Source organism: Plectropomus leopardus, chromosome 8, assembly GCF_026936395.1.
Source record: "Plectropomus leopardus strain MGB_pleo_1.0 chromosome 8, ASM2693639v1, whole genome shotgun sequence".
Classification (NCBI taxonomy): domain Eukaryota; kingdom Metazoa; phylum Chordata; class Actinopteri; order Perciformes; family Serranidae; genus Plectropomus; species Plectropomus leopardus.
In genome coordinates, this window is record NC_142183.1 from 14,822,455 (window position 1) to 14,838,133 (window position 15,679).

Here is a 15,679-nt window from a genome sequence, read left to right on the forward strand (position 1 = left end):
GAGTTAAAAGTGTGCACAGGTTGATTTTGCAACATGTCCCTCGATGCTACCTCTTGTAAAACAAGTAAAAAGTACAGAGTCACACGCTTTCATTTGGAGCCTCTTACTGGGAAGACATCTGTTGCAGACAGACTTGTTTGTTAGCTGTTGAGTGCTAGCCCCTGGAGCATGGCAGCAGCACTGCTCGCTGCTCTGCACCCAGAATCTGGGTTATTAGTCTGAGATAAGTTTAGTTATGAAAAGAATGGCGTGTGGGAGCTTTTGGATTAAAAAACTGTAGGATAATATTATTTTGCAGATGGGAAGTATTGAGCCGGTATGAATGATGGTAGCTGTGTTGTATTATTGTCTTGGCTAACCACACAGAACAAACGTGTACACAAAAACAGCAACAATTTTTCAACTCGTCACCAACTCTGCACGAACAGTGACATGGCTACTGGACAAACAAAAGCATTGGTGATTACTTGCAATACACAGAATACAGCAAGTTGCTGTGGTCATTTCTGTGCTCTGGGGGGGGGTGCAATGGTGGGATGGCACCGACACACACCACACTGAAGCACGAGCACAGCGACTTAAATCCAGCTATGACATCATCTTGGAGGGAGAAAACAATTAACACTTTGTGACAACAAAACAATACACTGTGTTAGTGAAGACACGGCATACAACAAAACCATTCCTGGGTCACAAATTAAATAGAGAACGATTAAAAAAAAAAAGGTTAAATCGAGTTAGGATGTCTGTGAGAACCATGGCACAGTACGGGCTCTGGTAGGTTAAGATAGCAGAAAGGTTGAAGCCCACATGGAACGAGCACAGTGTTCCCCAGTAAATCACAAAACAGTTTAGAGAGGCTTAGCAGCTGCCTAGAGGTAATTCAGCAGTCAGTGAGTAAGACTTAATTAGAGGAGAACATAGACAGAAGGCAGGAACATATAAAGAATTGGCCAGTTTAAAGACCTATGTAGCTGCTGACACTGAAATAAGCCAAGTGAGAGTGTTATCCCCAAAACCTCTTAGTAGCCAACAGTGTTGATAACCGAGCAAAGCCGTTAACGTCATAGCAACAAGCTTGTTATTCAAAAAGGAAGGCCTCAATGATGCAGGCAGAGGCATTAGTAAAACATGATTGCTGATTGCTCATGCTAGCCACCTTGATTATCCGTTGTCCCCTTATCAGGCTTGGCAGGGGTCTGTGCTCTGCCCACACTTACTCGTGTGAGGGAGGAACTTCTCCTCTTGATGGAAAGCCCTACGGACACGAGAGTGGAGTTATAGCCAAGCAGGCACTGGGAAGGCGTCAACAAGGAATCCCAAAAGACAGTTTAAAAGTCATGTGCACTTAATTTGGCCTTATGCGAGTCACCAGGCTGGGGCAGACAGCAGCTGATGTCCAAGTTTAATAGATAATGCCCAAGTACACAGAGGAGAGTTGTAACTGCCCCATCTGATAATAATATAGGACAAAATCCAAGTCCCCTATAGTATGGATAGCTGTTTTTAAGCTAGGGATGGACATGAGAACTCAAATGCTCGTTTGGACATTGGTATTCGTTCAATATATAGAGTACTCACTGCCACACCTCTTAAATTTAATCCTGAATTTTTTTTTACTATTTAAAATGGGTAAAATCTTATCTTGTTGTAAAGCTGTGAGCGGCATACTGCTCTTGCTGTCCCTCTGTCTCTCACTGTTCATCATGCAACGTTATCAGCAGCGACAGAAAGTTAGCAGATTTTTGTCATGTTAACTTTTAATTAATGGTTTAACAGGCTAATTGAAGCCTAGTTGATCAATAACAGTTTCAAGTTGTACATGTTGGCACATTTACATTCCTATTTTTTATAAATCGGACCTTTTTTGCAAGCACTCAATGAAAATCTAATGCAAGTACTCAAATACTGAAAATGCCCAACCCTAGTTTAAAACATTACCATGCACAAAGTCAGCTTGCTATGTGTAACAGCTCTCACAGAACTTACTGAAAAGTGGAACTTTTTGAGTGTTTTCTCTATAACCTGTGGTGGTTTTGCTAAACTGTGCACTGTATACAATCTTTGTCCTGAAAGCATAGTGTGGGATGGAGAGGAGATCTTTTGCACCTGTCTGTTCCACCTGAAGCTTTTTGCCGTCTTCCTTACTGGCTGCATTGCCATTGTTAGGCAACCGGTTACAAGATGAACTCCTCTGCTTAACACCTGAGAGACAATGATGAAACACCCAATGGTGAATTTACACTGTGTTCTCTTGTTAATGGTACAAAGTCTCTCTCAGACTTTTTAGGAAAATATTCACAGGCCTATGAAAAGGAAAAGCGTAAATATAATAAACCACATGAGAGTAATAGAGAAATTGACATCAGAAAAAAAGAGATAGCACCTGGCAGCCCATAAAAGCTGTGGAAAAATATGAATTAACTGATTGTGTTGATTTATTTTAAAACATTTTAGTAGAAATCAAATATACTTCTTGTGAATCAAAATATGCTTAGGAATATTGTGATAGGCTACTATTGAGAGGATATTTATTAATGAATCACAAGTTGGTGCTATGGACCTTTTCTGATTCTGAAAAACAGATTCAGTGCTTCATAGAGGTGCATAGTGAATGGACTAAGAAGTCATGCTCATGTATAATTAGCTGGATCCAGAGACAGAGAGCTGAAGCAATTTTACCAGTATGTCAGTGCTCCAGTGAGCCTGTGTGTGTTAAACCCTGGACATGGAGAGCACAGGGGTCAGAGTTCACTCCAGTCATAAGAGTTGGAGGAAAAAAGTGTGTTTCTTCCAGATAATCTACAGTATGTAAACTGGTACATCTCAGTACATTAATAATCACACAAATTCATTTACCTGGCTGTTTGAAACATACTATGTTGGTTAAGAAAGCACAGAAATGCAAGGAGGGTGTAGGAAAGGAGGCTGGGAGGGAGGGTGTGAGGGTGCAAATAGGGGAGGGAGGAAGAGAGGAGAGGAGACTTACTTTTGTCAGGAGATTTGATAAGGGTGGCAGAGGAGGAGGAAAGGCGTTTGGTGATGCCAGCCTCGGACGGCTGTTTCAGGTTCATGGTGGATGTGGAACGCTTGTCCACTAAGAAGGAGGAGGAGAGACAGACAAGGGAGGCGGGGTTTACACTGGACAATGGAGGAGGGCATTTGCGGGCACACGTGGAAGTACAAGGCTGTGCAAGATCCCCTACTATACCTAAATAAAAATGCACGAAACAATAAACACTAATATAATATCCCTATTGACGCAATGTGCTATTAAGATGCACACATGATATACAGCATATATTTGCTGTTAAATATCATGTTTAACATCACAATGTACATTTTAAACAAACCATAACAATGTCGTTGTGGTTTCAGAGACAGGCATGGTGGTTAGTAAACAACAGATGCTTATGTCTGACCACTCCTACGAGGAGAGCATCATCAACATTACATAATCCGTGCCAGAGAAACCAGGTGATGTTAGTCCTGTTTTTTATGTGTGCCATTCTGCTGGGCTTCCATGCAAAGTCACCCATGTGACCTGGAAGTGCTCGACAGTGTGAGTGAGTGAAAAACCTAAAGCTACACTTCCAGCTATTCACCCAGCACAAGGCACATTCAGAACACAGGCCCTGTACAAAATCTGTTAGTGGAAAGCTGCTAGTTAGACAGCAGGTGGGAGTTGGTGGGTGGGAGGGAAGCACAGTAGGTAACCAAGCTATCTCAGGTGACAGTGCCAGTCCATGCTGTGTTGCTACATTGGTGAGCAAATTATCAACAAACAAAACCTTGTCGGCTCCTTGGTGGCTTTTCTGGTGAGGCAGGGGAGATAACTATAGTTACTGGAGATGAGGCGCTGGCATCAGAGTCTCCTGTGGGAAAAGACAGCTCTCAGAGAGGAGCGATAAAATATAAGATGCTGAGGGACATCCTTCACACAGGGAAAGAGAGAAGAAGTGGAACCTCTGACACCCAGGGCCTGAGGAAATGAATATACTGGCCTTTTTACCTTTATTTATCATTAAGGCACCAAATAGTTATCAGTAGGTACCCTTACAATATACACCAAATGTAATTTAAATTACTCATGTATTTCAAAGACAAATGTTCTGCAGATTTCTTCAGAACAATTTGGTTTATAATTAGAGTATTAATTGAGAGAGTATCAATTGTGGAGAGGGGTCAAGTGATATCACATGCATGAGGTGTTGTGAGAGCATGACAGACAAGTAACGATTATTATTTACAGTATATACTCAGATCTCAGTAATTAACAATATCAGACAGTACTTTTTGCAACACCTGATTATATTTTTACCTATGGGGATCACACTGTGGGCTTTTCCACTTTCATGTCTTGTTTTGACGAAGTGAGGAGCCTAACTAGTTATTTTATGTACAAGTGAGTGAGTTAAACTGGACAGTAAAGCAGAAAGGCAAGGGTAAACTTTTAAGGTGAGGAAAGTGCCTCTACCTGTTCGTCCATCAGAGTCTGTGGACAGTCCTCCCCAGGACCATCTTTTCTGCCTTTGCTCCAGTCGCTGACTACGCTCCAGTGTCCGTCGCATCACTGCCTCGTAGTGCTCCTGCAGCATGACGGGAAGAAGCAAGACAAAATCCAAGTCATTCAGAGCAAAGAAAAGTTCATCCATGAACCAAAAGCAGAGAGGACAAGACCTAATGATGCATGCTACAATTGTATGAATTACTGTGCTGTTATCCTCTAAACACTGTCCTCATTCAAAATGCTCTTCCTCTCCTTTGAAAAAATGCATGAAGGCAACCCTGCAGCATAAATGCGTTTTTTTATGTAAATCTAATTCTTTTTAGTCACAAGAGTCAAATCAACTGAGCAACATCAAGCATGGCTCAGAGGTTTTCAGCTGTAGCTACCTTTTCCTCTTCCTGTTTCTGCTTCCTCTTCTCCTCCACAGCCAATCGTTTTTGCTCCTCCTTTCTTCGCTGCTCTTCAACCTTTTTCTGACGCTCCTCCATCTGACGCTCCACTTGCATCTTGGCCTTGCGCTCCCGCTCCATGATCTGTGAGTCTCGCAAAGCTGGCCGCACATACAGCGTGTGCACACATGCAGAAAAATAAATCAGTTATTAGTATTTTGTCTTAAACTGAAATGCTTTTGCACAGAAACTGGGATCGTCCTCTTACCCTGTTGTCTCTCTGCCTCCTCTCGCCTCTCTTTTGCCACTCGCAGTCGGTCGTCTATTCTAAGTGCAGCACCGTCAATGACTGCAAACACGCACATGTGTATATGTGTTAAAAGGTAAAACATATGCAGCAATCCATATTCAGAGAACATAATAGGGGGATTATAATGCATCACAGTGTTACAAAGGCTTTGCATCAGATAGGCAGATGTGTGCATGTGACTGTCAGTAATGAGCTTTGTCAACTGTTACAGTAATACGATGATGACTCAGGTTTACCTACAGGAAGCTACACTGAAAGGGTGGTGGAAGTGGATTGTGTTGCATCTAATGGTACAGATTATGGATGACAATAGAGTGGTGACAGGGCAGTATCTTTGGGAGCCAATCTGTTTCTGTGTCAAGCTATGGTGTCATTTACCTGGCCTACTCCCCTGAGGTTTAGCTGGTGCGTTGGCTGTAGGTCCTGTAGGGCATGTAGGGCTGTTCCCTGCCAGGCTGCGCCGCTCCTCGGCTTGTGCCTGTGCAGCTGCAGCTGTATGTAGAAAAGTACACAGACACCCACAGTTTACACACAGAGAACTACTCACACTATGTCATATCTGACAAAGCAGGCACATCAAATTATATCTGGGAAACAGAATTGCTTGGGGTACATGAAACCAATCAAGTTTAAACCAGTGGTTTTTCTCTGTGCTTTGTTTTCCATAGGAATGCCATTTCTAGAGAGATCCAACGGATTTGAAGCTACAGAACAATCCAGCTATTCAGCCATCTGACATAACCCCTCTCTCATGGTCAACCCTGTAGCCAGCCATACACTGCTTTCTGTGACAACCTCGGAGGGCATGGGCCGCTGTGAGAAACACGTCTGGAATAAATCCCTTGTGAGCCTCCTGGAATACAGCTAATATGCCCAGAGGTGCACCACATTCTGACACATTTATACAACAAGTCTCTAAAACATAAAAATGAGGTAAAATCAATAAAGGACAAATTTTATGTCATACTGTGTTTGCAGCATTTTGGGGATATGATTTCTTGCACCACAGGGAGAAATCATAAGAGTGTATGATGCAATACATTTTGTTGTAATACCCACAGACTATCCAACAATTTCAGATAAAGTCAGGAGTTAAAAACATGCTTTTAAGGCAGCAAATACATCAATTCTTCCATTAGCACTTTCTTCGACCAACACTATTAACAGGAAAATCGTGCTTAGGAGATACAGGGGCAGGAAGGAAGGAAACAGTCAGGACGTGATCAAGCTTTATGCCTCCTGGTATCAGCCTTCTCTCCTTCTGTGTCTGTGTGTATTCAGCATTACAGAACTGCTGACAAAGAGGCAAAACGATGGTCAGTCATGTGATATTCACATTATGGATGAACTGAAAATCTCTCACCGTCTCCATCAGTAACATAACATTACATAACTTAAGACCCTAAAGTTACATTAACCACTAAAAGGAATGATTGTGATTTGCATGTAATAACTGGTCATACGTTTAAGCAAAAAGGTCATCAATGACATACAGTCATGTGAAAAAATGAATAAAAAGATTAGATTTGGTTATCAGCATCAAAGCTGCTACTGATCTGCCAGATGGAGTGTCACAGAAAAGCAAATCCAATTTTGATCAAATGTACTTAAGAGTACTGATTCCCTCATCTTTCTGAGGGGAGAAAAATAAGTCATGCCCCATTTCCTTTGCTTGTGTCATGATGTGCCGAGTCATGATCATATGTGCCCTCCAAGCAGTAGATAACGGCAACCACTCCAGCTACTGCTCTTTCTTTCCAACATGAAGCAGCCCCACTGTTTTAGATGTGCTCTTCTTTGAGGTGAATAGTATCTGAAATAGGAGTGGGTATATGTAATTGTATTTTGCAATATCAATATTGCAAAACAAATCTGATGGTAGACAAATTTACATTGTCTCTCCCTGAAATATTCTCACCTCTCCCACCCATAATTGGTTAAGTCATTAAGATGCTGCTAATGCAAACCAAAGATTTTCTGCTACTTCACATTTAACACTTTGCTCCAGCATTATCACTGAAAAGCATTTCTTCTTAAAATGGCTATGAAAAGTGCAGCCTTACAGATATTTGTCATCAAAAGAAACAGCCACAGTGAACTGAAATGAAACTGTGCAGACCACAGACACCAACTGCTGTTTCTCAGAGCAAAGCATGGTGTGCCGTGCATGCCCTATCTGTATGGAAATTGACTCTACACTCTGCTACCTTACTCACAGCAGACAGGACAAAGGGCCCTTCTTGCATAAACTTAAACCAACAAATTGAGAAATAACATTAGTATGAATACACAAATATATTTTTTTGCACCCTTGAACGAAAGGAAGATGTATTAGTGCAGCCAAGAAAAAACAAAATGGTATCTGGGTAGGTCATTTTAAGACTGATTACCCAATTCTGACAGATATTTTGACCAATCTGAAGTACCTGCAACAAACCAGAAATCAGAGTAACAAGGAGCTGGACAGAGCAAAGACAGCTGACAGGGTGAGTAGCCGTGAACTCTTTATCTGTATTCTGCGGCAGTATCGATGCTCTCCATTCAAAGAAGCTTATGAGGGTCAAAGTCTGCAGCTAATGCTCAGTGGAAGTGTACTGGTCACTTCAATCCCCTCTTCAACCCCAGTAGCAAAACTGAATGGTGCCTTAATTTAGAAATAAAAATGCATGTGATTTGACTGCACGTTTAACAGCTTTGTCAATAAAAGTAGAGTATAGCAACTACTGAGTCTAATCAGTCACCACTTTTTAGCCATAAGATTGTGTATGTTTTTGGGATCATATGTACCATGTAAAATAAACTGACCTCAAAGCTAACACTTTGTTTAGCATGTTAATAGTGTAACATTGTATTTTCAGCAAACAGTTTAGATATGGATTTGTGACACTGGTGAAACTGCTATTAACCTTCTGACAACACAAACATTCTCCTGTACTCTAGAGAATAGGCAGGAAAAACAGACTGGGTACTGTGGGCTTAAGGGGCTGATCTATATTCAGAGGTATAAGCAAGCCAATTCTGGAGCATGAATGAATCACAAATCCAAAGTAAAAACACAGTTATATTTCCAGTAAAAAGGATGCTAAACTATTGAATTTTAATGGCTCAGTAATCAATTGTGCAGATCATTTATGTCAAATCAAGCCTTGAATTTTTGTTTTTCATCATATCTCGGTCTTTCCCCCAGCCTTCCCCATGTCCGCCACTTTCAGGTAAAGACAAAAAAGGATTCAATAAATAAATGCCAAGCACCCTGTTGCTAAGTGACAAATACAGCAGCACAGGATGAGGTGCTGCATTGCCGGATTTTGTGTGAATTCAGCTGAAGCGTATGCTTCATTGTGTCTGCTTGGATTCTCTTTGTGTAGACCTTTTTACACAGAGATTGCACTATAGGACCACTATAAAGTCCCTTCATGGTGCCACCTTTGCATTTTTACATTAAACCAAACCACAGTGGCATCACACAGCTTCAGTGTTTGATTTCAGACAACTAGCGGTATCACGAAAGCACAAAAGGAATGACAGATTTGACATGTCACACAACAGCGTCTGCTCTAGTGTGACATATAATTTACGCATTTCCAAACAATAAGAATGCCATAAAATGGCAATAACAATCACTTATTGTCCCTGTTTTATGACAGCTGATCTTGCCTTCTACTCTAAGAGTAAGGAGCTCCAGACCCTCACTGTTTTCCCAAATTGCTGACATTTTTGGCTGCTGTTCTTCTTCTGAGTTAGCTGCTAACTGCTGCTAGCTGCTTTTTAAATCTCCTGTAATGGGTCACAAGTACGGCTGGGCGATAAAACAATAACAAAATCAATTGCAAAATAACTTTTCCTCAATTGAAATATGAGACGTAGTCGATAGAATGTCGAGCCATATTTTGACAGACAACACGAACAGCAAATGATAATAACAGCCCCGCAGCGAACCAAATGCAGTGAACGACTTTGACTCTGGAATACAGCTGAGTGTTTGACAGAAGAGTCGTATGTGCTTCCACAGCGTTTCATTGTCGCAGATCAAACAGCTGATGGCCCGACAGCAGCGCAGTGAGACAGACAAACAGAGCGTAGCTTCTCCTCAGAGCACCAAAGTGTCTGAAACAGCCAAACTTGCAGAGGTGGAAAGTGCCTTCTTCAGACATCTACAGACTACTTTGTGTTAGTGTCTGGTTTTATCAGACTTTGGATGGAATTATTTAGAAACACCAGGACGCATCACTCCGTGTGTCATCCAGCCGCTTGCGCTGAGCTCTCATTTTTACTACCAGGGCAGATGTAATGTTTTGGGTGCCTTGGGCCACAGGCACATTACCTTATTTTCACCCTTTCTCTAACTGGGAATATTGGCAAGCTGTTGGCAGCTATAAGAGAGGTAGGCCTTCTCAAAAAATTTGAGCCCTAGTCACAAGCATTACATTTCATCAAAACGTCACACCCATCCTGCCTATGGTACCATCCTGCCAACTGTTTCTTTAACACAGAAGTTTATTGAGCTCTGTTACTACCTCTGCTGCTGGCTTAAGGGCGAGACAACTCTGTGACCCTGTTCCAGGATCTTTTATACAGAACAGCGAGGCAGCATAACAGGGCAATATTCCCTCCTTGAACAGACAGTGTAAAAGAAGCTACTGTTTGTTTGTGTGTGTGTGTGTGTGTGTGTGTGTGTGTGTGTGTGTGTGTGTGTGTCTTAATCTCTGCCTCGATCAAACAGACCGACAGACCCACTGGGTTGCATCCACAGACCAGAGGAGAAAGACAGAGACGGTAGTGCAACTTGGTCACTACATTTTCATAGAGTCCTGACCTTGCGCTGCAATTAGTTGGGGGCTACACACCACGGCCTAAAGGTAGACACACACAAAAAAAAAAATAGAAGATAATAACATAATACAAGTGGAGGGACAGTTCTCTGCTGAACACCACACACTGCTACATGGTAATTAGTGATGACTGAAATGAATTGCTGGTGTCTATATGTCTATATGTTGTTTTATTTTTTAGGCAAATTCTGCAGAGTGTACCTTTAAGTTCCATTAATACAAGCTTCTTACATGGCATGACGAGCTTTAGCCTTCATTCTGCATCAACTGGTCCTAAGAGGGAAGTAAAAGCAGACAGGAAAGCAAAGGTACTAGGTGCTTAACAACTGTCAAGCTAAAACCATGCAGACTCTTTCTTTGGGATCAAGACCATTTAAGCATAAAATCACCAGTTGTATTATCCACTTCAACAATTTCTGTCACAACCATAATGATAAGCCTACTCACCAAGTCAGAAACACCATCTTTAAATAAAATAAAAACATTCTTAACTGACACACATACATTTGTGCTGATTATTGTGCTTAAATAGATGCTGTTTTCCCAACAAACCTCAAGAGAGCCAGGTGCGCTCACAGAAATGAAAAGAGCCAATCAGAGGAGCCCTCTCTCATCACTCCATCACTATGGAGATTTGCACACATTAACATACATCACTGCTGCAGCACGGACAGAGCTAAATGCTTTAATAAGTCAGAGGAGCAAATCCACATGTACTTAACCTGGCATCTAATTATACACCAGACTGATTGATGACATTATCAGAGCTACCTAATCAATTGTTTAGCAACAATTTAGACTTCAAGATCTGGTCTGCAGTGGGTGGACCACTCAATCATCATGTGGCAATCATAAAAAGAGTCACGCAGTCTGATTTATTTTAATCTATGATTAAGCTAGTTGGTAACATTGTCACATATTGTCATTGCCCAGAGACAACGGCCGGAAAATACATATTTTGCTAAAACCTGGTGCAATCCATCTTATCTCTCCTTGTTTTATTTATGGTTAATGTTTAATTGGGCACTGTCACTGTCTAAAAAATCACATTATATTAAATCTTGAGTATAAATTTTGTACAGCTCAAGTGATACCAATTATAACATCAACCAGCGGCTTAGGTAGTATGCATAAAAAAAAAAAATTTTTTTAAAAAACACTGGAAAAATATTCTGACTGCAGCACATATACATATTGATTTGATGTGGTCCAACCTTTAGGCTGCTGAGTTATTATGGCATCAGAAAAGACCACCAGGGGGGCTGGTGATGACCCAGCTGCTTAACAAGAAACAGGCCAGTCTGCATTACATCATAACATTTCTAGTTAAATGCTAACACTGATCAAACACTAATTCTCTAAATAGCAAGCAGGATCTTAAGGCACACTTTTTGCAGGCTCTGTCTAGCAAAAAATGGGTTAAAAATCTCCTCTGTCCCTCCTTCCAACTGCAGCCTTTAATGAGCCCTGCTGCATGGTACAATTAAGCAGCTTGTTGCACAGGAAGTGTCAGCACTGCTTAATGCAAGGGTGGACAGCCATTTCCTACTGAGTACACAGAGCATGCAGGGATTTTTATCTCAAACCAAACACTATTACAAGTAAATTCACTGACCAAAACAACTTGAACCAGCAATTAGCTCGTTTATTTTTTTTATTTTGTCCAAAATAAGAAAAAACGCCATGTGTAGTTCTTTGCTTAAAAAAAACATCAACCTCCTTGCCCTCTACGGCACACAGAGCTTCCTATCACTGGCTTAAGATTTCAGGTCCTCAGATAACACTGCTGATGCACGCTCACTCACGCACACTCGCGCATGCACATACAAACACGAGGGATCTTCTATGGGATTACTCGAAACTTGGTCATGCAAAGGTAAGCCCAGGCTATTTGCAGTGCAGGCAGGATAACGATGACATATCCCAGTTTCCTAGGGAGTCTCCTCTTCCAGGTGGACCATATTCTCTTGTGGAGATGGGAATTAAAAAGATCTGATCATATCCAGATGCATTAACAATAAAGTTTGTGCTTGACTCTATTATCCTCTTCTTTGTGCTAAGGCATTGAGGATTAAAACAATGTACACATAGTATAGGTTTTATTGTGTTAAGTTAGCTTTATTAAGAAAATCTATATTAAGAAAAAATATTGTGAACTCCCTATGAAAACAGTAGACACTACAGACATATCCAAAACATTTAAATATTAAAAAAAGCTTTTAATAATTCCAGAATTACTAGTTACACACCGAGAAGCAGAGTGCAATCAAACTTTATCAGTCTATTACAGCTGTAATTTTTTGGTTTATAAGCCTTACTAAACCAAAACAAGTTCAAACCAAGTGTGCCAAACCAGACATCCAACAATGTATGGTAAATGCTGCCACATGTTATGCCCCTAATGCACATAACTTATTTTGCTGTCTCTGGCTCAAGTACAGAATCACAAAATGACACCATGCTGCATAGGCAATGTTAAATAGTGTTTACAATGTTCCAGCATCAACAAGGGACATCAGCTTTCGTAATCAGCCAATCTAGAACTGGTTCTTAATTGTGGATTTATCCTCAATATCCTCAAATCTACAGCTGACGTTGTATATGTGTGCATGTAGCTGTGTTGCAAACAAGTCAATGCTAATGTGAAATGAAAAAAACAAGAACAATCCAAAAGAAACTAAAAATATAGAAGTATCAACTGATATCTTATGAACAAAACTATTTGGACACTAGACTGACCTTAGTCACAGCATATACAAATTAACATGTTTTGCTATTCAAATCGTTGGTGCGTGCACACATCCTGTAACAAATCCAGTAGGCAGTTTAAAAGGTTGAATTAAATCAGGTGGGGTTTTTGTGCAAGAGGAGCAATGCTAAGTGGACACATCCAAAAAACTACAGACTAAAATTGAGGCCGGTCCATTTCCTCCTTTGGTTAAATCCAACCAGAACAGAAATACTTCTCATGCTTTTAATTCTGCAGCAGCAATAGCTGAGCCAGGATCAGGATAACCTTACAGTGTGACTTGCAGTAGTGTGATCTCCCTTCATAATAGCAGGGTACATTTTATCCTTGCTCACATTCTTGTGGAAATGACCATGCACATGAGCTAGATTCCTAACATTATTTTTTATCATTGTCAGTCCTCTGCTCTGACTGAAGGCTGAGCAAACTCTCATCCTTTTCTCTCGTTTTCACACTAAACGCTGTGGATATTTTCATAAAACCACAGCTTCGGGTGGGTGTAAATTCCAGATTGAAAATACTAAATGGAAAAGTCAAGGGAAACAGGAAGAATATGGGCTAAATAAGGTCCAGTCGTTGCCAGGAGTAAAGCATGCCTACACCCACACTGGGTATGCAGAAAACTCCCTCTCACCCTAAAACACTGAAAAACTGTGAACCCAACAGCAGCTCGAGTCATAACAAACTGTTCATTCATGCCCACAGATGCAGACACAGTAAACATCCATGTCTGAGAGGGGCCAGCTGAGGCATGGATGCAAAGCATTGATAGAGACTTTGCTGCTGCAGCAGCTGGCCGAGTTACATATTTGCAAAAAATGTGTCACTGCTGGTCCAACCATAACTCCTTTATCACTTCATCGAGACATTACAAAATAAAAGGAACTATGCAGCCTCTCTTATCTGAGCTGTGTGTCTCACAGTGTCTGTCAGCTTTATCTCAAATTCAGGTCAGACATTGTTATGGTTGCCCTCCCTCGAGAGTGGAGGGGGTTATGCCATATGTCAAAAAATATGCATAACTGTGCAATTGACACAGAAGAGAAAAAGAGCACTTTTGTATGCGATAGTGAAACTTTTGAGCAGGAAGCGACAAAACAGTGAACCTGCTGGGCTTTGGGCAGAGAAACAACGTATTCGTACTGTATACATTGACTCCGATCTGTCAACTTAAACACAAAAGACACGAAAAGGAAAGCGCTTCCTGAACTCTTCCTGATAGAGATAGCAGATGATCACTTTTGACAATAATCCCCAAGTGATGAGCAACGTTATCTAAACCACTGAATGTCAGTTACAGAGCAGTTAGCTTCGGTTACACAGCATTCAGAGTTCGTCTATTTAGTCTAATATATCCACACAACAGCACTTTGTTAGAGAAGTAGTTAAAATGAGACAAAGTTAAGCTAAAGCAAAGCTAAGTGAGCTAGGCGCCAGACTGGTCGTGATAAACCGGCTCTCATGCTACAATATGTGACGTTACAACTTAAACTAACGTTAACTGGAAGTCGTTTCGCTAGTTTAACCTGTATCCCACTTTACCAACAAGGCTACCAGCTAGCGTGGGTGAATTCAATCAAACTTTTAACGTTTAATGCGGGAAGAAGTTGCTAATTTTTCCGCATCTATTGTCAGCAGATAACCGGGCAGCGAGCTAACGTAACTAGCAAGACGAGCTCTCCGTGTTTCAACTCGTTCAAATGACCCGGTTAGCGGCGGCAGTTGGCAACAAACGTTACAAAGTTATAACAACACTTTTAGGCACAACTGGGTCAAAATATAATCACGACTGGCGAGGTTTTTCTTACCCATCTGGGCTCGCAAGCCTTTGAGAGTCGTTGTACCCTCCGCCATTTCTGTGAAGTTTTCCTTCTCTGTTTTTTTCTAAAGCACGGGCGCGTAACACATCGCAGCCGGCAGGACTCGGACACCGCGGGGACGTGGACACCAAAGATAGTGCAAACAGATAAAGAGGTGTCACTCTGACGCGTTTTCGAAAAGCAACAGCAGCGACACCGAACGCGGAAGCGCAAAGCCTACAAAAGAACCTACCTGGCAACTGTTAAAAATTAAAAACTCATCAATTGTAAATTGTTAACAACTTTAAAGTTATTCAGACATTTCAGTTTTATTCTACCTGTTTAACAGATCCTGAGGTTTTTTATTTTTATGTTTCTTTATTTTACCTATATATTATTTAATGTACAATTTAATTGCTTTTTTATGATGAAATGTTTGTATAAAACTTGTGTAATGAAAATATCAAATGTGTTGAATGTATTCAATAATGTTTGGGAGGAGGAAAAAAACACAAAAGGCTTTGTGTGAAAGGAAAGTTTTAAGCAGTGTTAGGGGGGTAGGGAACTACATGTAATTAACCCTTTTAAACCTTAGCAAATTGGCTTAATTTATTAAAAAAAAACATGTAAGAAAGGCAATGAGCAATGAAAGACATTATTAGAGAGTAGGCTTCAAGAAAATTAAGAGTTTCTAAAAACCAAAAACTGTACCCACAGATTTAGAGTTTACACACAGTGCTTTAACATGTAGCATTACTGTCAAATAGGCCTATAAATCATGCAAGTTATAGGTCTATGTACTTTAAAAAGACATGTATACATGTATATATATAGGCTACTGTACATAATCACCTACTTCGTGCATATCCATTCAATATTTATTTCTTTGCACTACTTTGTACTAAAAATTTCTTCTCAGCTTATAGGGCTACAGAGACATTATATGTTGTTGGTGATACTTGCTGTTTATACATAGGCCTATTTATACTTGCATCTATTCTTTCATCTACTTGTGTGTAAATACTTGGTTCCCCATACATTATCCAATAAAGCCCATTCTGATTTTGAACTTTATATAAACTGCAAGGTG

General features: G+C 40.7%; 1 protein-coding gene across 14 annotated transcripts in view; it reads right to left on the minus strand.

The window, feature by feature from the left end:
• The window catches only part of map7d3 (MAP7 domain containing 3), a 33,682-nt gene extending 18,929 nt beyond the window's left edge, over positions 1-14,753 (minus strand). For 4 of the 14 annotated variants that reach the window (XM_042492746.2, XM_042492745.2, XM_042492743.2 and 1 more), the window contains exons 1-9: positions 14,599-14,753; positions 5,588-5,701; positions 5,168-5,248; positions 4,897-5,060; positions 4,478-4,589; positions 3,792-3,875; positions 2,990-3,097; positions 2,110-2,205; positions 1,160-1,258 (exon numbers count right to left, since the gene is read on the minus strand). In XM_042492746.2, the coding sequence (XP_042348680.2) occupies positions 1,160-1,258; positions 2,110-2,205; positions 2,990-3,097; positions 3,792-3,875; positions 4,478-4,589; positions 4,897-5,060; positions 5,168-5,248; positions 5,588-5,701; positions 14,599-14,644 (904 nt within the window). In that variant the 5' untranslated portion in view covers positions 14,645-14,753. The remainder of the gene's footprint in view (positions 1-1,159; positions 1,259-2,109; positions 2,206-2,989; positions 3,098-3,791; positions 3,876-4,477; positions 4,590-4,896; positions 5,061-5,167; positions 5,249-5,587; positions 5,702-14,598) is intronic. The other 10 variants (XM_042492750.2, XM_042492749.2, XM_088080936.1 and 7 more) reach the window with 4 other exon arrangements.
• Positions 14,754-15,679: the final 926 nt, after the last annotated feature.